We start from the raw sequence: 23082 nt of genomic DNA on the forward strand, positions 1-23082 counted from the left end.
TTGGCCTCTGCCCCTCAGGACCCCCGTTGCGGTGCAGCCCGAGCCTCCCCCCTGTGGGCCAGGGGGCCTCCCGAGCCCCCTGTGCGCTCGGCCACCCTGCTTTGAACATGAGGTTTGGACACGCCCAGCGTCGCAGACCCCATTTGACCCGTCAAGACTGTCCCACCGCCGAGCCCAGCGGGTAGGTCCCCTTGAGCCCCCGCTGCCCACTTGGTGCTTCCGTCCAGAAACCCAAAGACAGCGGGGGCTTCAGCCAGGCCAGGTCTCCGCGAGGGAAGCGAGACCAAGACTCGCAGGCTGCAGGGGAGCCAAGGGCCCCCCAGTTCTGCTTCGTGTGCCCAGCACCACGACGGGTCCCAGCCCCTTCCTGCAGGATCTGCATGTTCTCCTCTCACAAGGGGGGAGGGAAGCCCTGGGGGCTGGACTGTCCCCTTCAAGGGGGGGGAGGGAGCCCATGATTCTGGGGCAGGAGTGGGCTCTGGGAAGGCTTGGGGGTCCCTGTGAGCTGGCCCTTGGGTTCTGGTGGGTCTTCCGCTGGGACTGTGAGGACAGGCCACAGAGAGGGGCTGGGCTGGGGGCAGAGGCCAGGGCACCGCTCAGACCCCTGGGGAAACCACTTGCTGTTAACAAGAGGGTCAAGGTGGCCCCCAGGTCCTGAGTCGGGCGTACTTGCAGGAGCTCTACCCTGACAGCCGAGCACCTGGGCATTCACTGTGGGGAGTCTGACCACACCCAGTCCAGACAACGTTCCCCCGTCTCATCGTCCTACAGCAATGGACTTAGCTTTGCCGAGAGCATCTATTTCTGAACAGGTCTGTGGAATAAAAGGTGCAGGTGGCACTTTTCTTCACACCCGAATCCCTTCTATCTGGTGGTTTCACTGAAAACTGGTGGTTCACGTGGCTGTCGTTTTCCACGTGCAAGTGTTTTAACGACGGTCGTAGACAGCCCCACGGGGCTGGGACCTCCACCAGGGCAGCTGGGGAGCAGGGGCTGTGCCTGGGGCGGGGGAGGTGTTGCGGCCTGAGCACAACACCTCGTCCCTCTGCGGAATCTCAGCTGTTAAGCCAGGTCCCTCAAGACCTCTGGCTCCTCCTCCAGCTCAGCCGTGTGCAGCCTGTGGGGTGGATGTCTCACGGCGGGAGGCCCTGCGGGAGGTCGCCAGGAGCTGCCCCACAGCTGGCGAGACGTCACTTTCCTGGACGTGCCTCAGAGGAGAGCTCGGGCTCGTCACACAGCCTGGGTCCCATCCAGTCCCCACGTGACAGCTGGCCGGCCGCGGGCATGGTCGTGGGAGTGGGAGTGGGGGGAAGCTGGGACAGGAGGGCATCACGGTGGTTCGAGTGTTGAATGAAAAGCTAATTCCTCCGCCACGTGGGCCACACCTCAAGCGCTCAGTGGCCACACGGGCCGGTGCAGCCCCATGGACCGCGCGGGTCTGGAACGTCCCATCGCGGAGCACGTCCTCTTGGATGGTGCTGGTCGGGGCTCGGCAGTAGGCGAGGTGGCCCCGTGCCATCGGCCTCTGCTGCCCGGCATCGTCTCGGCGAGGCCCAGGGGTCTGCACGGCACCCCCTCCCCCATGCCTGCTTCGTGGTGGCCCTGGCTTCCCGAGGACGGTGGCGGGGACCCCGGCCTGCGTTCCAGGGCACAGCTCAGGTCCAGCCCTTCACCCTCGGGCCGCTGCCCAGATGCTGACTTGAGAAAACTCCCCAGCAGGGGCTTGCGGGCATGGCGGGGGCCGCCCTCAGTGCCTCCATCACCTTGGCTTATAAAGCGTGAAGTCTGTCAGCAGCACTTCTCTCATCACTAAACTGCAGACTGACTCTTAGAAAAGGACCGTTTTGACTGATTTTAAGGATAAATCTACACGAACCAAGATTCACAGGGCGGTTGGTGTGAGCTGGTGTCACCCGCGTGGCCACAGCCCGGCAGGCGCACAGGCAAGCGCGGCCCCCAGGCTGAGTCAGACTGGCGGGTCTAAAGGAAACTCAGGATCAGCTGAGTTTAGGTATTTCCTCCCGGCCTAGCCCGACCAAGGGTGGTTCTCAGAGAATTAAAAGAGCATCAGTTCACTGGACAGATAAATGAGGATGATCTGAGGCAGTTTGGGCCCAGCGGCTACTGGACTTACGTGGCCCTGAGGCGGACAAATATGAAGAAGTGAACAAATAAAACAATAGCCAGAAGGAAGTTGGAAGACCAGACATCAGAGACAGAGAGAAAGGAGGGATGAACCGAAATCAGTGCCATCCACCTAAACGCTGGGAGCAAAGCCTGTGTTGGCTGCAAGCTGAGCGGGTGCTCAGGCTGGCTCCCTTGGCCTGGGGGATGCCCGCAGTGCTGGACACACGAAAGCACGGCCAGGGCCACGGCTGCGCCCACCCCCACGGCGGCGCCGGGTGGAGAGACGCTGCCGCGTGGTCAGCGATGGGAGGAGCCGCCCGCTTGCCCTCCAGCGGCCCCGCCCACCCCAGCGCCTGGCCTGTTGTACGCGCACTCTCTTTTTGGGCAGCAAACGTGAAACATGTCCACTAGCTGTTTTATGCCTTTTGTGTTTTCCTGAGGCCCCTGTTTGAAAGAGACACAGTGGGTCTCAAAGAGAGTGTGGAACTGTGACCGGGGTTGCCCAGCCCGCCCGCGAGGCAGAGGAGGGCACAGGGCACTCACCTGCATGTACTCAGGTTCCAGGAGACACGCCTTCCCAGGTGAGCAGGAGAAAGGGAGAAACATGGTCACTGGTCAGCCTCCGGCGTTTCCCAGCCCACCTCACCCCCTGCGGATTGTCCCCCACGTGAGCCGCCCACAGAGCGACGGTGGGACCCCGTGTGGGAGCCTCGTCCCCACCACGGGATCACGAGCAAGTAAGAACGGATGCTGGCCCAGCAGATCTGGGACCTGGGCTGGTCTCAGCGTCCACCTTCAAGGACCAGCGACGTGCGATGCGGGGGGGCACCCGGGGCTCACCCGTGGGCATGTCTCCCTCCAGGACGCAGCCACCCCAGGACAGCATGGGATCGAGGACAGGCCCCTCGGCCCTAACCAGGCACCTGCACAGTGGACCCACTGGCACCAGCCTCCAGGGCCCGGAACACGACACAGGCTGACGACGGGGCTGCCTGCCCACAGGGGTCCACGAGGACGTGATGCTGCCCGCGAGCGTGACCTGTGACATCAGAGGCTGTGACCTGTGACGCCAGCGGATGTAACTTTTGATGTCAGAGGACGTGACCTGTGATGTCAGAGGACGTGACCCGTGCCTTCAGAGGACACATGGGCACCAGCCCCCCACCCTGCCCAGCACTGTCGAGAGGAGGCTGTGGGCAAGTCCGTGTGGAGCTGCCTCTGAAGGGGCCCCGTCCTCCCTGGGGCTGGCGGCTGCTCCCGGGGGACGTGGGCTCCCAGCCCTGCCACTCGCCAGCCCTGGTCAGCAGGGGTCCCGTCCTGTGGTCCAGCTGAGGTCAGGGTGACACCACAGTGCTGCTGGTGGGACACCGTGGACACCTGGGCTCGGAGTTGAGGGGGGGGCGCAGGAAGCCCAGCAGGGATCAGGGACCCCCAGAGTCCCTTCTCTATTTAGATTCAGCTACAGTGACTTCTTCAAGTTCGTTTCAACCCTCAAGTCCCCAGGGCTTACCCCTCCCTACTTTTTTGTTCCCGACTCATTCAAAATTTTTTTATTTTGAAATTTCTTAATCGTGACAAAATATACATAACATAAAATTTACCATTTTAACCATTTCTCATTGTGCAGCTCAGTGGCATTAGGTACATTCATTCACACCGTTGTGCAGCCATCACCACCACCATCTCCAGACGTTTTTCATCTTCCCAAACGGAAACTCTGTCCCCGTTAAGCACCAGCTCCCCAGACCCTGGTAACCACCATTCTGTTTCCTGTCTTGTTGACTTTGACTATTCCAGGGACCTCCTATAAGTGGAATCATATAGTATATGTCTTTTTGAACTGGCTTATTTCCCTTAGAATAATGTCCTTAAGGTTTGTTGATGTTGCAGCAAGTGCCAGAATTTCCTTCTGCTTTAAGGCTGAATAATATCCTTTGTGTGGATAGACTGCATGTTGCTAATCCATTCTTCCATTCATGCACACTTGGGGTGTTTCCACCTTTTGGCTGTTGTAACACTGCTATGAACCAGGTGCACAAATATCTATTTGAGTCCCTGCTTTCAATTCTTTTGGGTGTATATTCAGACGCTGAACTGCTGGCTTACGTGGGAATTATATGTTTAAATTTTTTGAGGCATTGCCAAACTGTTTCCCACAGTGGCTGCACTATTTTACATTCCCACCAACGTGCACAAAGATTCTGATTTCTCCACATCCTCACGATGGCTTTTGTTTTCTGCCTTTTAAAAAAATCTTTTATTTATAATAGCCATCCTAATGGGTGTAAAGTGGTAGCTCATTGTGGTTCTGATTTGCTTTTCCCTGATGACCAATGGCATTGCGCATCTTTTCATGTGCTTTTTGGCCATTCGTATATTTTCTTTGTACAAATCTATTCAAGTCCTTCACTCGTGTTTTAATCAAGTTGTTTGTTTTGTTATTGTTGAGTTCATCAGTTCTTCAAATATTCTTGATATTAACCTCTTATCAGATAGATGGTTTACAAATATTTTCTTCCATTCCATAGGTTGCCTTTTCACTCTGTTGATGGTGTCCTTTGATGCATAAAAGGTTTTAACTTTGAAGTCCAATTTGTTTTTTACTTTTGTTGCCTGTGCTTTTGGCATCATATCCAAGAAAGCACTGCTAAATCCGTCATAAAGCTTTCCCTTATGTTTTCTTCTAAGAGTTTTATAGTTTTAGCTCTCATGTTTGGGTCTTTGGCTTTCTAGTTAATTTTTGTATATGGCGTAAGGTACAGGTCCTGGTTTGGTTTTTTGCATGGGTTATCCGGCTTTCCCAGCTTCATTTATTGAAAAGACTGTCCTTCCTTGTTGAACGGTCACGGCACCCTTATATGTGTGATAGTTTATTCCTGGGCTCTCTATTCTATTTCATTGGTCTATACGTCTGTCTCTGTGCCTGTCCCACACTGCTTTGGTTACAGTAGCTTTGCAGTAAGTTTTGAAATCAGAAGTGTGAATCCTCCAGCTTTGTTCCTTTTCACGATTATTTTGGCTGTTGGGGTCCACTTGGGATCCCGTATGAATTTTTAGATGGGATTTTCTCTCTGTAAAAAGGGGCGTCTCTCCCTGTTTAGTTCAGCCGTCCGTGTCAGTGTGGATGCGCGGATATTCCACACTCTGGGTCAGAGCCCAATGCTGTGTTACTTCTTTTATAGCTCCCACCGCTCCAGCTGGTTCCTGTGACCTCTGACACACCCTCTTCATGGTCTTCTTGATCATTTCCTTACTTTCGGGCACCAGAGATGTTCCCGGCTCCTATTCTTTTTTGTCCCGGTCCCAAGATCAGCCATTTCTCCAAGGAGCCCTGGTTCCTTTGATTGAGAATGGCATTAGAAACCAAGAAGCGGGCACTAGGTGTGCTCACTGCTTCCAGGCCCTCTCAGCTGACAACTAGGAGCTCTGTGGGTGCACACTGGGTTCTCCACCGCCTCTTGTAACCACCTCACAGCAAACGCTGTGTCCACGGGCCCCCTCCTGCTGGCCGAGACCCCAGGCTCCTCGTGACCCTTCAGTGTCAGCACGGCTCCATTTGGCAGGACCTGCTCCGTACTCGCTTGCGAGGCCTGCGCTCGTTTTGGGGTCGTCGTGAGCGCTGCCCCATCACTGATGCTGCACTCTGGCCTCTCGTCGGCCTGCGAGTCCCTTAATTGCCCCCCCCAACCTCCCCAGCCTCCTCTTCTGTGACAGCGGGCGGAGCAGTGGCGCCCCGCCGCGCTGGCACTCGCTGCTGGGGACGGGGACCGGGACACTTAGTACCTCCGAGTGAGCTGCGCTGTGCACAAACGCACAACGAAGAAAGGGCACTGGAGTGGGAGGAAGGAGACCGGGGCTCATGGGTCGGTATGGCGGCCGGGGGCCACCCTCTCCTGGTCACAGCTCTGGGCTCTGACACGGAGACATCGGGCTTCCCCAACCTGGATGCCGCACGGGTGGGCGTTTGGTGGACGTCTGCCGTGCCAGCTGGCCTCCTCACCAGTGCCCACGGGAGGCCTGAGCCCTTGCAGCCCCCCACTCCCCCAGTGCACGACGCCAAGCACATTCGGGGCCCGGCTTCAAGGAAGCCCGGAGGGAGCAGCGCGATTCCCCAGAGCACAGGACTGTGCCCGGTGCTCCAGGCCCGAGGCACGCAGGTCTCCTTCTAGCTCGGGACTGAGTAACCAAGCGAGAAGGTTCGGACGGTGCTGAAACGAGTGGAGATGCAGCTCCTGGGGCTCACGGCTCGGAGGCTGCAGATGGTGAGGGCGGGGGCAGGAGTGGGACGCCAGGCCACAGACAGCTCCCTCCTGTATGCTACCCTGGGGCCTGGGCCCCATGTGGCTGTGGCCCAAGCGGGAGCCCCTGGTCACGGGGGGAAGGATGCAGCCCAGGTCAGGCCTGAGTTCTTGGCCACTCAGGAGTGGGGCTGCAGTCCAGGTCAGGGCTCCTGGTCACTGGGGGGCAGACCCCCAACGGCACAGGCAGCAACCGTGGGTGCAGAACTCTGTGGGGCTGCCCTGCACACGGGCTGGCCAGGCCTGGACACTCTCCAGCCTAGGGCGTCCCCTCGCCCTGCTGACCCGGGAGGAGCCCAGGCTGCCCCTGAGCTGGGGCGGCGCGCAGAGTGCGCTGCCCACCAGAGACGCCCCCTGGGGCCTGCCCCGAGCTGACCGCCACGGGCCAGGTGCTTCTGTGCTGCTTTTCATCTCGTGGTGCTGCCTGAGGGCTGACCTTGATGCCCAAACCCGACTGTGGTCCCCAGGGTGAGGTAACCTCCTGCCAAATGTCCCCTGGTGGCCAAGAGCCGGAAGAGAGAAAAGCCATTTCCTTTCCCAGATGTGGGGGACGCATGCAGATGAGCACAAACCCCCTGGGAGGACACGCAGGGAGGGGCCCAGACCAGCGCGGTGGCTGCTGGTGACCGACGGCACCAGGGGTGGGAGACACGGGGGCCCTTCTGTCCCCCGAGGAGCCCGGGAGCTCCAGCGTGAACCCGTCCTCACGCCCCACGGCGCCCTGGGGCCGAGCACCCTCCCCTCCAGCGGTGGACAGGAGCCCGGGACTCACCGGGCCCTGGGCGTTGGCGGCGGCGGCGCCCCCGGCGGCCTTCTGCCTCGCCAGCTCCTTCACGTAGCGGTGCACGTCGGCGCTGAAGCAGTCGGCCTCGTAGAAGGCGCTGCACCAGCCGGGGCCCGCGCTCACGGACGGGCCGCCCTCCAGGGGCCGGGCTAGCCGGGCCGCTGCCTCGGAGCCCCCAGCCAGGCCCCCGCCCTGCTGCCGGGCCTCTCCTGCCTGGGGCTGCTGCTCTCTCCCAGCTTTTACCGACTTCTGAGGCCGAAACCCCACCTCAAAGTTGCTCCGTGAGAGCTCGTCTGAGCCCACGCCCGGCTTCTCCTTCCCTGGACAGAGGAAGGGGGGGCGGGTCACACGCGGCAACAGGGGTTCCCGGGGGGAGAGTCCGCCCCTGATTACAGACAGGCGACAGGTCCCGAGTAGGGGGCACGAGCCCCCTCGGCCCTCCGCTCTAGAGGAGCCGCGAAGGGTCCTCAGGGTCGGGGTCCCTCGGTCCCCTCCCAGATGGGCTGCCATGCAGGGCAGAGTTGTGGCAGAGACCCGAGGGACCTTTGAACTGTCCGTAAACAGACAAAGCAGAGAGTCCCCCAGGAACCAAGGGTCCCAGCTGGCCATGAGCTGCTCTCTGGGCCTCTCCATTTTGCTTTCCAACTTCCCAAGCGTGCACACGGTACGGGGGGCTCTCACTGCCGTCCTGTGTGTGACTGTAGTCACACAACCTAAAGGACACGGTCCCCACAGCCACGTCCCACCCAGACCGGGTTTGGGGAAATTACACAGATGTCAGTTATCAGGGAGTGCTGGCTGTGGGTCTGGGAAGACGCGCCCCAGGTCTGTAAGGGGCACGCTTCCAAGAAAGACGCAGGCCGCCCGTCACCAAGCTGCTGGCCCCAGCCCCTGCCCTTGCTGCCCGCCTGGCGGCCTGGGGAGGGTGCCCCCCTTCGCAGGACAGACCCCCCAGAGGAGGACGGGCCCTGCCCTTGGGACCCTGGAGAGACACCGGGTAACCTGGCCCCAAGGGTGGAGAAGATCCAGCTGTGGAGGGTCTCAAGCCACAGCCCTCTGTCTCACCCGCTCCGAGATGTGAGGGCCTTTGGCCGGACGGTGAGCAGGTGCTCGGAGCGCTGGTCCCACCGCCGCCCTCGGGCTGTGACCCAGCCTCCTCGGAAGTGCTGCCATCAGAACGGAGGACACTGCAGGCACCCCCGGGACCCTCCCTCAGGCTTCCCCCGGGAGCGAAGCGGGGGTGTCGGGGACCGAGGCTCCCCCCGCCCCAGACCTCCAGGACGGCCTGGCCACAGGCCACAGACGTCACAGACACGGGCCCTTTAGCAGAGGACTTTCTGGGCGTCCGTCTCTTGGGGTCCTTCGATGGCTCCCCCAGTGATGTGACCCCACAAGCCCCCTTCCTGCCAAGAGGAGCGCTCGCCTGACAGGAGGGCTTTGGAAGCAGAGCGGGCCTCGCACCAGGAAAGAGGGGCCCAGCAGGCGGCCGCTCTGGGGAGGGCGATAGCGGGCTGCGGGGGCAGGAGGAGGGCCCTCGGGGCACAGCGGGGGTGGGGAGGCCGCGAGGAGGGGCTCTCACTTCTCGGAGGGCGACGTCCTCCCGTTCACCACTCTGAAAAGACTCTGCAGCAACCTCTCCCCCCAGTAGAGGTCACAGAACTTCTCCGATATGGCCCCACAGAAAGTGGCATAGGTGAGGTCTTTCAAGGCGTAAATATACTCCCCTGAGTTTGCAAAAAAACCACGGGGGTGAGTTAAAAGGTATGAGCGCTTTTCTGGGTTCCCCTGGTCCCGGGAGCTGGCGGGGGCGGAGAGCACAGCGGGGGGGCGGGGTGCAGCTGGCTTCCTCTGCTGGCCGGCCCCTGGGGGCTCTGCCCTTTGTGCAGAGACGGGAGGGTGGGGGGCCCTCCTGTGGTGACCTCCCCCAGCGCACGGCTCCCCCCGGGCCTGTCCCTGGTCCTTGGGCCCCCGTGACCCCGTGGTACCCATGATCAGAGCCTCCAGGCCGTGGTCCAGGTAGCCATCAAAGGCAAACTCTTCCTGGATGAGGCGCGTGGCCTCCTGCAGCGATGGGCAGGCTGTCCCCTGTGGGAGGGGCGAGGCGTCCACGCTGGACGGACAGAGCTTGTGGTCCGCTGGGCACGGCCACTCCGGGTGACCTTCTGGGGCCCGGTCACCCCACTCCCTGACAGGGGCTCCCCCGGGGCCGTCGGGACTCCCTGTGGCCGACGGGGGGCCCTCGGGCTCCTGGCCTGGGCCCTGGGTGGCCCTGCTCCTGGGCGGCTTGGCTGGGTGGCAAGGACTGTAGGGGGCTGCGGTGGGCCCAGGGGGGTGGGGCCCGAGGCCTCCACAAGCAGCTGCAGTTGGGATGGGTTCCTTCGGCCCTCGCTCCGGGGGTGGCATCTGTGTTGCCATGGGCGGGGCTGGGGCCGGAGATTTGGGCATCACCAGTGAAGCCCCTTCCAGCGGGCTGGCCGGGGCAGGGGCTGGGGGGCTGGGGCAGCCCTGGGCTGAGTCTCTCGGCGCTGACTCTCTGGGGGGCTCTGGGGAACCGGGTGCTGGCTGGCCGGGCGTCTTCAGGCCGGTGGCCGCTCCACGGGCCTCGGGAGCCCGCTTCCCATCACCCTCCCCGGCCAGCTGGCCTCGCCTCTCCTCAGGCCTCTCAGCCGGCCCCGAGGTCAGGGCGAGCGCGTCCCTGCGAGCAGAGAGGAGAGAGAGTTCAGGGGGCCCGGCAGCCCGCCAGCCCCTGGGTGGGGACACTCACCTGGCGACACTGGCATTGGCAGCGAGGACGATGGGCCTGAAGTGAGTGGCCGGGGAGGAGAACGCCTCTGGCAGCAACGTGGCCCCTTGGAGGCAGGAGGGTTGACCGGGCACCGGCCCCTGCACGGCCACCAGCATGCTGTCACTGCTGACCTGCATGAAGCCTGGAGACAAACACGGGGTGAGCAGGGTGGGTGCCGGCCTTAGCGGGTACTGGCCTTAGTGGGTACTGGCCTTAGTGGGTACTGGCTTTAGCTGTGTACTGGCCTTAGTTGGTACTGGCCTTAGTGGGGCACAGGCCTTGGTGGATGCTGGCCTTAGTGGGGTGCTGACTTGAAGGGCCCAGGAAGCCTCAGGGGCTCTGGGAGGAAGGGAGACTCCAGGGAGAGGCCTGAGGGAGGGGCCTGGAGTCCAGGGCTGCCCTGAGCAGGGAGGGAGGGGGTGCGGTGCTCGGTGGGGGGCTGGAGTGATGGAAGAGGCCAGAAAACCCAGCCACAGACCGGAGGCTTGGACGGGCCTGTGGGGAAGGGTCTTCGTAGGCAGCAGGGGGCGGGTGGGTGCCACTGAGGCGCAGACAGGGCAAGACAAGAGCTGGGTCATCTGTGGGGCGCGGGAGTGGAGGCGAGTCGCCTGCTCTGGCTGCTGGTGAGACGGGAGGGCTGACCCGAGCGAGGCCTGAGAGGCCGGGGCCAGAGGGGCCGGCGGGAGCCCAGAGCAGGGCGGCCGGGGGCCAGCTGCGGGCACGCTGCCTGAGGTCCCGGCCACGTCCAGAGGTGGCGTCCACTCGGGGCTGGATTCCCGGAGGCAGCCTCTGGGGGGACGGCAGCAGGGGGGTAGTGAGGGGCGAGGGGCCTGCAGGGCAGGGGCGGGGGGGACGGGCCGGTCCCGGGGCCCACCTGAGCCGGGCCTGGGCGCAGCTGCTGTGCTGGGGCTCAGTTCAACCACCGAGAACGCGTTTTGCAGACCGATGGTCTCTTCCTCCTGGCAAACCTGGGGCAGAAGGACATGACAGCTCCCGGTCGGGACGGGCGCAAGGCCCCGGGGGTGCAGAGAGACCCCCGTGGCGCGAGCCCCCCACCTGTGCTGACGCGCAGGCCTGTTTCTCTGGAGCGGGAGCCCCTGGGGCGCGGGGCTTCCCAGTGCAGCAGGGTTACGGTGGGTTTCCGGGGCGTGGGAAGACCGCCAGAACCCACACTCCCCAAAGTTGCTGTGTGCTCCTGTCTACATCCGAGAGACCCTGTCATTGCCCGACGGGGCCCCGGCCGGTCAGCACGGCAGGACGCCGACAGGCGCTGCGGGTCCCTCGGCGGGACCCCCAGGGTGCGCCCCCGCCCGCACCTGCCAGGGGTCAACAGAGACCAGGGTGTGGGCCTGCGGGAGGGGCTGCTCTGTGAGCTCGTTCGCGGTGGAACAAGCCAAGGAAAGTTACGTCAGGAGGATGAAGAGTGCTTTGCCTTCCGCCCTAGAGTCTCCACGCATCTATTCAGTAAACAGGGAAGAGCAAGGGGCCTCACCTCCGCGGCCCCAGGGGCGGATAAAGGGCCTGCGGGGTCTCCGCGGTGCCCAGCTTACCGTGCAGGTCGATGCCCTCAGGTGGGCTAGGATCTTTCTGCTGTCCATGCCTCTGTGCAGGAGGTAACCGCTGCAGGTCTGAAAGCAAGCACGGGCCAGCGTCCAGCACGCCTGGGGCGCCGGCCCGCTTCACTCCCGCAGCGGAGCCCGATGGAGTGTGCGGTGGCAGCCCGGCGGCCCGGGGGCTTCTCTCCAGGAGGACCCCACGGCCCCCCTTCTTGGGGAGAGCCACGTGCACCCCAGCCTCGGGGGCCTGGGATGAAATTCAGAGTCTCTAGCTGTCCTTCCTGGCTGTCCTGAGCTGGGAAGCCACGGAACGACGGGGCTGCCCCTGACCAGCCTGGGGGACCCGCAGAGGAGTGCGGGCAAGTCGGGCATGTGGGGGACGCGCTTCAGGGGGTCAGGGGTCAGCGCTCGGGTCCAGGACATCCCCAGCCACTCTCCGGCCAGTGGATGCACCGGAGACACAGGACCATCTGGGGGCAAGGCCGGCGCTGAGCAGCAGAGACCCCCCGCCGCCCATCCACAAATGAAGCCATGTCCTTCCCCGTCCAACAGCACTGACCTGCCCAGAAACAAGAACCCGTGTCCCGGGCCCTGGATCTTGAGCTGGGCCCCCCCCGCGGCGCAGTTACCTCGATGGCCTCGGCCGCGGATGGCCGCTCCTGGGCGCTGCGTCTGGCCATGTGCAGGAGGAGGGTCTTGAGCCTGCGTGGCAGGGCCAGCTTGTGGTCTCGGGGGACGCTGAACTTGGCTGCTGTCCACAGGACCGCGGCCACGCAGTACACAGACGCCTGGGTGGAGGAGGGCGGACGGCCGGCTGGCTCAGCAGACCTGCCCCCGCTCGGGCCCCGCCAGGGGCGCGCCCGGGCACCGTCCCCCAGGGCTGGGAGCTTCCGCAGAACCTGGAGGCCCCACCGCAGACCCTGAGCCGGAACCCGGGGGCCTGGCCTGGGAATCTGCATGGTTAACAAGTACCCACAGGCCTTTCAGTCTCAGTGTGACCAGGACGACCTGGGGCCCCGGCTGGACCTTCCCAGCTCTCTCTCCACGAGGGTGAAGGTGGCATCTCAGGGAGCCTGAGGCCAGGAGTCCCCCAGAAACCGTGCTGTGCTGCTAAATGGCTACGGACAGGCTCTCTGAACAAAAACCCAGGCCTCTTGGTACACAGAGAGGTTTATTCTAAAATTTGCTGATAAAAAGGATGTGTCGCACGCGCTTGAAAATAATCACGAAAAGGGCGATGCTCTTCCCTGTAAGTTCCATGGAGTCAACGGCTTCTCCCCGAATGCTTTCCCTGATTTTTACCCTACTCTTGTATCTGCAATCGACCTGTGACCAACACGTGGTTCCGACGTACACGTGGCTGATACCTTTGTTTCTCTCGAAAAGTGAAAGAAAGTGAAACCAGAGACACAGCTGACATCTGTGTTGAGTCCGGTAACAGTGGCTGAATCGCCAAAGGAGTATTTCCCAGAGCTTTTGTACAGACCTGACACACTTTTCAGTTTAATTGTGTTGTTCATGTTTCCTCCGTTACGTCAAGTCTAGTCAATTGACAAAACAACGAATCAAGCCCTGAGTTCAGCATTTGCTGATTTCCACGGTGTGAAGACTCCCGCGTGGCCAGCTCCAAGCTGCCAAGTTGGTGCCAGTGAGCCGGGGAGGGGGAGGGATGGGGGGGCCCCCTTCCTACAGGGCTCCCGCCCAAGAGCACAGATAACAGTCAACTATAGCAAATCATTAGGAAATTCTCAGTTTTGAGTATTTATCAACCTTTAAAAAAATTAAGCTTTTTACTTTGAGGTAATTGTAGATTCACACACAGTTGTAGGAAATAATCCAGAGGGACCCCACGTACCTTTCACCCAGCTCCCCACCACAGTGACGTCTTACAAGGCTGTAGTGTGGCATCACAACCTGCTCCCTGGCGTGGACGCTGGGAGATGCAGGACATTTCCATCACCAGGATCCGGCCTGTCCCCTCCCAACTTAGTCGCTGGCAACTACTCATCTGTTCTCCATTTCTTAATTTCATCATTTCATCTAAATGGAATCACACGATAGGCAACCTTCCGGAGCTGCCTTCTTCTCGCGGCCCCAGCATGCGGTGGTCGTCTCATCAACACTCCGTGCCTCCCACTGCTGCTCTGCGGTGTGGACGTACCACCCACTGAAAGACATCTGAGCTGTTTCCAGGTTGTAGCTACTGCAAATAGAATTGCCATAAACATTCGTGTCCAGGACTTTGTGTGAACATAAGTTTCATTTCTCTAGGAAGAATGTCTTATGCGTGCAATTTCTGGGTTGTATGGTCGTTGCATGTTTAGTTTTGCAGGAAACCAGCAAACTGTCTTCCTAAGGGCTGCACCATCTTGCATCCCCCTCAGCAGTGGATGAGGGTTCCTGTCGCTCCACATCCTCGCTAGCATTTGGTATTGTCAGTGTTTTGGATTTTAGCCTTTCTAATAAGTGTGTAGTGGTAGCTCATGGTTTTAATTTGCATTTCCCGAATGCCACATGAAATGGAATACCTTTCACGTGCTTATTTGCCATCTGATACCTTCTTTGGTGAGGTGTCTGTTCAGATCTTTTGCCCACTTTTTAATTGGGTTATTTGTTTTCTTACTCTTCACTTCTAAGAGCTTTTGGCATATTTGGGATACAAGTCCTTTATCAGATATGTGTTTTGCAAATAGTTCTCCCATCTGTGGCTTGTCTTCTCATTCTCTTAACTGTGTCTTTTACAGAGCACAGCATTAAAATTAAGCATTTAATTTTAATGAAATCTTAACATCGATTGTTTCTTTCATAGATCATGCTTTTGGTGTGGTATCTGAAAACTCGTTGCCTAGATTTTCTCCTATGTTATTTTCTAGAAGTTTTATAGCTTTGAATTTACTTTTAGGCCTATGTTCCATTTTGAGTTAATTTTTGTGAAAAGTGCAACAAGGTCTGTGTAAAGGTTTTCTTTGGCCTGTGGATGTCCTGTTGTTACAGCACCACTTGTTGAGCAGACCGTCTTTTCTCCAACGATTGCCTTTGCTCCTCTGTCAAAGACCAGTTAACTGTATTTGTGTGGGTTTATTTCTGGGCTACTTTGTTCCATTTATTTTTTTGTCTTTTCTTTTGCGGAAACCACACTTGATTACTGTGGCTTACAGTAAGTTTTAGAACTGGGTAGTGTCAGTCCTCTGACTTTGTTCTTCTCCTTCAATATTGTGTTGGCTATGCTGCGTCTTTTGCCTCTACATAAAAACCTAAGAATCAGTTTGTTGACATCAACAAAATAACTTGCTGGGATTTTCATTGAAATTGCATTGAATCTATAGATCAAATTGGGAAGAACTGACATCTTAATAATATTGAGTCTTCCAATCCATGAACATGGACTATCTCTCCATTTATTTAGATCTTTTTCGGTTTCTCTCATCAGAATTTTACAGTTTTCCTCATATGAATCTTATACACATTTTATTAAATTTTATACATAAGTAATTTTTTTGGTGCTAACATAAATGGTATTTTCAAAAAATAATTAATTAATTAATTATTTTTAAAATGGCTGTGTCTGGTCTTAGTTGTGGCATGCGGGATCTTTCATTTCTGTGCGTGGGCTTCTTGCTAGTTGTGGTGTGTGGGTTTTTTCTCTCTAGTTGTGGCGCGCAGGCTCCAGGGCACGTGGGCTCTGTAGTTTGCAGCATGCAGGCTCTAGCTGAGGCGTGCAAGCTTAGTAGTTGTGGAGTGCAGGATTTGTTGCCCCGGGGTATGTGGGATCTTAGTTCCCCGACCAGGGATCGAACTTGTGTCCCCTGCGTTGGAAGGTGGATTCTTTATCACTGGACCAGCAGGGAAGTCCCTGGTATTGTATTTTTTTTTTTTTTACTTTTTATTATTATTTTTTTAAATTTATTTATTTATTTATTTATGGCCGCATTGGGTCTTCATTGCTGTGCGCGGGCTTTCTCTAGTTGCGGTGAGTGGGGGCTACTCTTCATTGCGGTGCGTGGGCTTCTCATTGTGGTGGCTTCTCTTGTTGCAGAGCACGGGCTCTAGGTGCGTGGGCTTCAGTAGTTATAGCATGCGGGCTCAGTAGTTGTGGCACACAGGCTTAGTTGCTCCACGGCATGTGGGATCTTCCCGGACCAGGGCTCGAACCCATATCCCCTGCACTGGCAGGCGGATTCTTAACCACTGCGCCACCAGGGAAGCCCTGGTATTGTATTTTTAATTTCACATTCCAATTGTTCATTGCTGGTAAACAGGAAAGCAATTGACATTTGTATTTTAATCTTCTATCTACAGTCTTGCTACAACTGCTTATTAGTTCCAGGAGATTTGTTGATTCTTTGGGATTTCCTACTTAGACAATCATGTCACCTGTGAACAAAGACAGTCTTATTTCTTCCTTCTCAATCTACATCCATTTTCTTTTCTTTTCTTGTCTTACTGCATTAGCTAGGACTTCCAATACGATGTTGAATAGGAGTGATGAGAGGGGACATTCTTGCCTTTTTCCCAATCTTAGGGGGAAAGCATCTAATTTCTCACCATTACTTATGCTACCTGTTGGCTTTTTTGTAGATATTCAAGTTGAGGAAATTTCCCTCTATTCCAAGTTTGCTGAGAGTTTTTATTATGAATGGGTGCTAAATTTTGTCAAAAGCTTAGCACCTATTGTTATGATTTTTCTTCTTTAGTCCATGTGATGTATTACATTGACTTTCAATTGTTAAGTCAGCAATCCATACATGGAATAAATGCCACTTGGCCAGTTTTAAATTTTGATGAAGTTCAATTTATCCACTTTTCCTTTTGTGGAAAACTTTATGGATAGTGCTTTTGGTGTCAAGTATAAAAGCTTTTTGCCTAGCCCTCCATTCCAAAGATTTTCTTTGATATATTTTTTTCATCAGCCTTTTGTAGTCTTTAGCATATAAGTTCTGTACATGCTTTGTTAGATTCACATCTAAGTATTTCATTTTTTTGGGAGTGATTGTAAATGTACTGTGTTTTTAATTTTGGTGTCCACATGGTCATTGCTAGTATATAGAAATACAATTGATTTTTGAATGTTTATCTTATATCCTGTGACCTTTCAAAACTCAATTCTAAGTTCTGGGAGGCTTTTTTTGGTAGATTCTTTGGAATTCCTTGGAATTTTCTATGTCGACAGTTATGTCGTCTGCAAACAGTATTATTTCTTCCTTCCTGGTCTTTATGCTTTTTACCTGCTTTTCTTGCCTTATTGTAGTGGCTAGAACTTCCAGTACAATGTTGAATAGGGTGGTGAGAGTGGGCATCCTTGCTTTGTTCTTTATCTTAGGGGGAAAGCATTTAGTCTTTCCACTAAGTATGATGTTAACTGTACAGTTTTTTTGGTAGATGATCTTTATTAAGTTGAGGAAGTTTCTTCTATTTCTATTTTTCTGAGTTTTTTTTTTTTAATAAATGGGTGTTAAATTTTGTCAAATGCTTTTTCTGCATCAATTAATGTGATCATGGGATTTTTCTTCTTTAGCTGGTTAATATGTTGGACTACACTGATTGGTTTTCAAATACTGAACCAGCCTTATGTCCCTGGAATAACCCCCAGTTGTTTATGGTGTATAATTGTTTTTATATCTTAGTGAATTCTATTTGCATATATTTTGTTAAGGATTTTTGCCTTTATATTCATGAGGGATATTGACCTATATACATATTTTTTGTACTATCTTTATCTGGTTTTGGTATCAGGGTAATATTAGGCTTCATCAAATGGATTGGGAAGTGTTCACTTCTGTTTTCTGGAAAAGACTGTGTAGAATTGGTATTAATTCTTCTTTAAACATTTGGTATACCACCCCAGTGAAAACATCTTGGCCTAGAGATTTATTTTTGAGAGTTTAAAAATTACAAATTCAATCTCCTCAACAGTTATGGAGCTATTCAAAGGTCTGTTTCATCTTGGGTGAGTTGTAGTTTATGTTTTTTGAAGATTTGGTCCATTTCATCTAAGTCATTGAATTTATGCGCAGGGAGTTGTTTGTGGTATTCCATTATCCTTTTGATGTCTGCAGGGTCTGCAGGGATGTCCCCTGAGTCATTCCTGACATTGGTAATTTGTGTCTTCCTTCTTTTTGCTTTGTCAGTTTTGCTAGAAGTTTGTTAATATTACTGGTCTCTTCCAAGAACCAGCCCTTCATTTCATTGGTTTTCTCTACTGTTTTTCTGTTTTCGTTTCATTGAGTCCTGCTCTCAGCTTCACTGTTTCCTTCTTTCTGCTTTGGGTCTATTTCACTCTTCTTTTTCTTGGTTCTTGAGGTGGGTGCTTAGATTACTGAGTTGAGACTTTACCTCTTTTTTAGTTTTCAGCATATGAGTCCTGTACATGCTTTGTTAGACTTACATCTAAGTATTTCATTTTTAGTGATTTTTTTTTTTTTTTTGAGGGGAGGTTGCCTTGTCACTGCTGGGTGATGGTGAAAGTCCCAACTCCTCCTGAGGCCTCCTCTGACTGACACTCCCACCCCGGGAGGGGCACGTCTCACTGATGGGCAGGGGTCCTCGTCACAGGCTGGATGCTCAGCCTTTTCCGACAGCACCTGGCCTGGGTGAGCCGCCCTCCCTTTGTCCTGGTGCTCTGGCTCCAGCATGCGGGCTTCCACTGGGCTTCTGCTGTGTCCGCTGGTGTTTCCCAGATGTGCTTCCTCATCCTTCACGTGTGAGGCAGGAAGGATACCCGGGACTCTTAGGACCGTCACTCCCCGGGCCCAGGGCCCTGGCCTTCCTGTCCTCACATGCCAGCTTTCAGAACGGCGTGCTTTGTTGGGGGGCAGGGAACTTACGTCTCCCCCATGTCCCCGAAAGCAGAAGTTCTACCTTGGTTCTGCATATAATTTACCTGATTTTAAGTCTGTACAATTGAAGCTGTGTTTGACAAGCATCTGGCACACATCCCTGAAAGTTCAGCCGTGGGGTCTTGTGAGTGCTGCCTGGAGCTGAAGTCCAGGCTCAGATGTCACCCCTGTCACCCTCTGGGAGGCCCCTGCAGAGCCGGGCTCTGGACGCGGGGGCTGCGTTGGGGGGGTCGCCTTGACTCCGCTGAGTCCTGATGCTGGGCCCATCCTCTCCCCACCCCCTCCCCCTCTCAGGCTCTCTGGACGGAGGGCGTGGGCACCACGGAGTGGGGTAGGGGGCCACGGGAAGGGGTGGGGAGGGCCCAGGTACCTTTTCAGTCATCAGCTTTTGCTCTGCGACCTCGGGAGCCAGAAAGAACGAGTTGTAAGCACCTGAGAGAGAAAACCCCAAACCCACTGAGCTTTCCTTCAGCCTTGGCTGTCGGAACAAGAGCACAGCCCCCGGGGGGGGCCCACTTACGCACCGCTGGCGGGAGGTGGCCCGAAAAGCACAGCTCCATCCTCGGCCACCAGCACGGAGTCCAGACACAGGTAGGCTGCAAGGGAAGGCGAGGGTCAGGGCGGCTGTAGACTCACTGGGGGACCTGGTCCCCCTCAGGGCCGGCAGAGCCACGGTCGTGGGGCAGCCCCCTCTCTCAGCCACCCCACGGGCTCCCAAGCCACCCAGGGAGTGCGGGGACGCTGGGGCCCTCACTGGACACAGCACAGGGGCCAAGTGCTGGTTCCCTTTCCCAGAGGCCCGGGGCGACAGGCCACAGAAGGGCCATCTGAGCCAGCCCTGGGGCACAGGAGCTGCGGGAAGAGGAGGGGGACAGAGGGACGTGACCCACCCGCTGAGCGCGGCCCTGGGAGGGGTCCCGGGGGAGGCTGGGTGCCAGCGTTTGTACCCACAGGTCTGAGGCTCACAGGACCCGAGGGAGGCCAGAGAGCAGCGCCCCTGCCCTGGTAGAACCACCGTGGGGCCGGAGACCGGTCACTCTGCCTGGTAGGGCTGAGCTTCAGGGGCCACAAACCAGTCTAGCGTCCGAGGACCTGCCCGCCCCCCCCGCTCCAGCCAATCTTCGTCTCCTTGGGGACAGCGTCGCCCCTGCTGAGACGGTGTGGGCCAGGGCCACCACACAGCTCCTGCCCCTCCTCAGCAGGAGGAGGCCCACGTTTTAAGCTGCCCTCTGACCCCCTTGGTCCTGGGACCAGAGTGGATACCCCAGGCCGCCCCCGGCTCACAGGGTGGACACTGCCACCCGGCCCCAGGCTGTCCACACAGCCCGCACGGGCGACAGAGGCCCCGTGTGGCCCCGGGTCCTGGCCCGGACATGCTGGGGGTTGGCGGGCTGGATGAGGACCCATGGGAGGGCGTCACCTGGGTGCTGGCCGTGCGTCCGCAGGGTGCTGAGGCACGCGTGGGACAGAGCCCAGAGCTCATACTCCTTGAAGGGCCGGCCCAGCTTAGACAGGAGGTCCTGCAGGGAGACGCCCTGTGGGGGGGGGCGGGGGGAGGAGCCACATTCAGCGTGTGGGCACCTCAGAGGGATGCACGGAGGAAGGCGACAGGGCAAGGACCACCTCAGACACGCGGGGTCTGCCCCACGCAGTGCACTCCTGGCAGGACGGGCTGGGAGAGTCCCCACGTCAGCACTGCAGGTGCTGGCGGTGCACGTGGAGAAACCAGCACCTGTGCACGGCCGGTGGGAGCATAAAACGGTGCAACGACGTGGAAAACAGCACAGAGGCTCCTCAAAGAATCAGACGCAGGATTACCATCTGACCCAGCAATTCCCCTTAAAAGCAGGGTCTTGAAGACGCATTTGCACACCCATGTTCAAAGCAGCATGATTCACGAGCGCTAACACGTGCAAGCAACCCAAGTGCCATCGGTGGATGGATGGATAAGCATTACGTGGTCCATCCATACGATGGATGTTATTCAGCCTTAAAAAGGAAGGGAATTCTGACACAGCTACAACATAGATGAAGCCTGAGGACACTGTGGTCAGTGAGATAAGCTAGTCACAAAGGGACAAACACTGTATGATTCCTCTTCTATCAAAGACTGAGAGTAGTCACACCCATAGAGACAGAAAATAGATTAGAGGTTATCAGGGCCGGGGGGGAGGGGATGGGGTGTTTAATGGGGACATAGTTTCAGTCTGGGATGATGAGAAAGTTCCAGGGATGGATGATGGTCATGGTTGCACAACAGTGTGAATGTACCTAATGCCACTGTCCTGTACACTTGAAATGGTTAAGATGGTAAATTTTATGTTATGGGTCCCCCTTCCCTCGCACCGCCCGCCCCCCCGCCATTAAAGTCCCAGAGTCAGAAGAATGAGTTCAGCTGGAAGGGAGTTCTCTGCTTTGCGGCCACGGGAAGAGCTGGGAGTACAACCGCCCGCTTGGACACAGAAGTCGATGCTCAGAGGAAGGTTCCAGAGGCAGTGTCTTCACCCCTCCTGGACCCCCCTCCGCGCCCAGGGTGTAGCTGCCTCGGTCCGGAGACTTCCCTCCCTGCCTCATCCAGCCTGTGCCTGGCCAGCGGCCCAGGTTCTGGGGCACAGGGCCCCCCAAGCCTCCTGCTGCCTGTGGGGTTGCAGCAGCCAGCTTTGCACCCAGGACGTGCTCTCCAGAGGAGATCTGGGTCCCCGACTCTGGACCAGCCCTGACACCTGACGGGTTGTGACCTGTGTGGGGGCCGAGGTCTGGTGGGCCCTGATCCCTTGAGCCTTTGGGGCAAGGAAGCCTGGTGGTTAAGACCATGGCTGGGCTCCCAATCAGCTGTGCCCTTCAGCGACCGCCCACCCTCCTCATGGCGGCCCCAAGCCTCAGTTTACCCATCCGGGAGGTGGGCTGTCTGTGAGGCTGGTGGGCATTTGAAGGCGAGCAGAGCCCTGGGCTCAGGCCTGAGGTTTTTACCTCGGTGTCTGGGCGCTCTGTGTACACGAGTGTGGTCGTGTGGGTGGACATGGGGAGGCCAGTGGAGATGGTGTGGGCTGAGCGGACAGCACGTGGGCATCGAGCACGTGTCAGCGCGCTGGGGTCTCCAGGATGGACTTTCATTTTAAAGTAACCATATTTTTCAAGTAAATTACCCTCAGGTGCTTGCTTATCAGGATATAAATAAAAATGTAACTCAGAGTCTGCCCTCCCCTTTGACCTCTGGGTCAGCAAAGCATAGTGGGAATGAAGCTGGTGGAGTCGGCACTGCCCCACAGACGCACGTGTGTCGGGGCCACCCAACACCAGGTGACTTCATCCCAAGACGCTCACAGGGACCCACCTTAGGGGAGCGACTTACTTCTTACTCAAGAACCCAAGCCTGCGGAGGGCGCGCGTGCGTGGGTGCGTCTGCACGCGGGTGCATGTGCACGCAGGCCCCTCCCGGGCCCCGCGGGACACGGTCACCCACCTGCTCCAGGGCTGCTCCGCCCGGCTCCCCGGCTCTGTCCGCAGTCCCGTCATCAGGCTCGGGAGTCCCTGGGTCTCTGCCGGCATCGCGAGGGCCCTTGGAACCAGGCGGGGGGCTTTCTTCCGTGGGGCCCCGGCCATGCGCCCCCCTGTCCCCGCCGCGCCGGAGCTCGGCGTCTCGCTCCGGCCACAGTCTGGATTCGGGCTGTGCCTGGAAGCTGGTAAGGCCATTTTTCCCCTCCGGAAAGGGCTTCCTGGGGTCTGGAGGGAAGAATTCTGGTGCCGGCGGCTGGGTTTTCGTGCTGGTCAGCGACAGGCAGAGGGCGCCGGCCTCGGGGCCGCAGGGCGGCAGCCGGGGCAGCGTCTGCACCTTCCTCAGGCGGCTCCTCTCCAGGAAGCCTCTGTCCGGGTCCCCCAGGGGCCGCTGGGCGTCCAGGAGGAGGCAGGCCAGCCTCTCGGGGACCAGCCCCTCCTGGCCCGGGCTTTCTCCGTTTTTCACAGGGGCTGACAGCGGAGCCTTGGAGGGCGGGGTCCCTGGGTGCTCCAGGCCTTCTCCGGCAGGGCTCGGGGGCCGGCTCTCCAGGGCAGGCAGGGCCGCTGGGTCCACGGAGCAGTCCCCTGGCTGCCTCCTGGGCCCCACGCTTTTTGGAGCTAGTCTCTCCCTCCAGGTGATCTCACTGACATCTGGGCAAAAGCAAGACGTGATTACAGCCGAGGGCCACGGCCAGGATGGGCCTCCCCCTGCAATCCCCGCGCTCACGGCCACCAAGGCACCCACTCCTGCAGGACCCCTGGACCCCACCCATCACAGAGAGCACGGGGCCTCCCAGGCCCCCCACCCCTTGCCTCAGGACTGGCCCAGAAACGTCCTCATCTGCTTCCTTAATCACACCATCTTGGCTAAGTAACGAGTCTCCGAAGGCTCCCCGGGCCCCCGCCGCCCAGCCCAGGATGAGCTTCCAGAAGGGGTTTCCTGAGGCCTAATTAGCTCATCCAAAGAGCACATCGTTTTGCTATTACAATTACACAAGTGATACTCCCCAAAGGAATAAATTAAATCCGGCAGCAGCCCCAGCTCGTCCTGACGTACAATCTTCCACACACACGTGTCTGTGTGAACCCCTCTAGAGACACACGCCCTCCCCTCCCCGTGGCCTGCAGCCCCCTCGACGGAGCCTCTCTCAGTGTTAATGCCCTCCCTGATGTTAGAGCCGCCAGCGGGCCTGGTGCTGCA

General features: G+C 57.5%; 1 protein-coding gene across 3 annotated transcripts in view; it reads right to left on the reverse strand.

Moving 5' to 3' along the window:
- KNDC1 (kinase non-catalytic C-lobe domain containing 1) overlaps positions 1-23082 on the reverse strand; it is a 57371-nt gene that overhangs the window by 12477 nt on the left and 21812 nt on the right. For all 3 annotated transcript variants that reach the window (XM_057531602.1, XM_057531603.1, XM_057531604.1), the window contains exons 6-18: positions 21850-22532; positions 19807-19921; positions 18911-18982; positions 18757-18818; positions 12180-12338; positions 11545-11622; positions 10869-10962; positions 9974-10136; positions 9195-9904; positions 8789-8933; positions 8275-8375; positions 7198-7529; positions 2671-2700 (exon numbers count right to left, since the gene is read on the reverse strand). In XM_057531602.1, coding sequence (XP_057387585.1) covers positions 2671-2700; positions 7198-7529; positions 8275-8375; positions 8789-8933; positions 9195-9904; positions 9974-10136; positions 10869-10962; positions 11545-11622; positions 12180-12338; positions 18757-18818; positions 18911-18982; positions 19807-19921; positions 21850-22532 — 2744 coding nt within the window. The remainder of the gene's footprint in view (positions 1-2670; positions 2701-7197; positions 7530-8274; positions 8376-8788; positions 8934-9194; positions 9905-9973; positions 10137-10868; positions 10963-11544; positions 11623-12179; positions 12339-18756; positions 18819-18910; positions 18983-19806; positions 19922-21849; positions 22533-23082) is intronic.

The sequence above is a fragment of the Balaenoptera acutorostrata genome, chromosome 16 (assembly GCF_949987535.1).
Source record: "Balaenoptera acutorostrata chromosome 16, mBalAcu1.1, whole genome shotgun sequence".
Classification (NCBI taxonomy): domain Eukaryota; kingdom Metazoa; phylum Chordata; class Mammalia; order Artiodactyla; family Balaenopteridae; genus Balaenoptera; species Balaenoptera acutorostrata.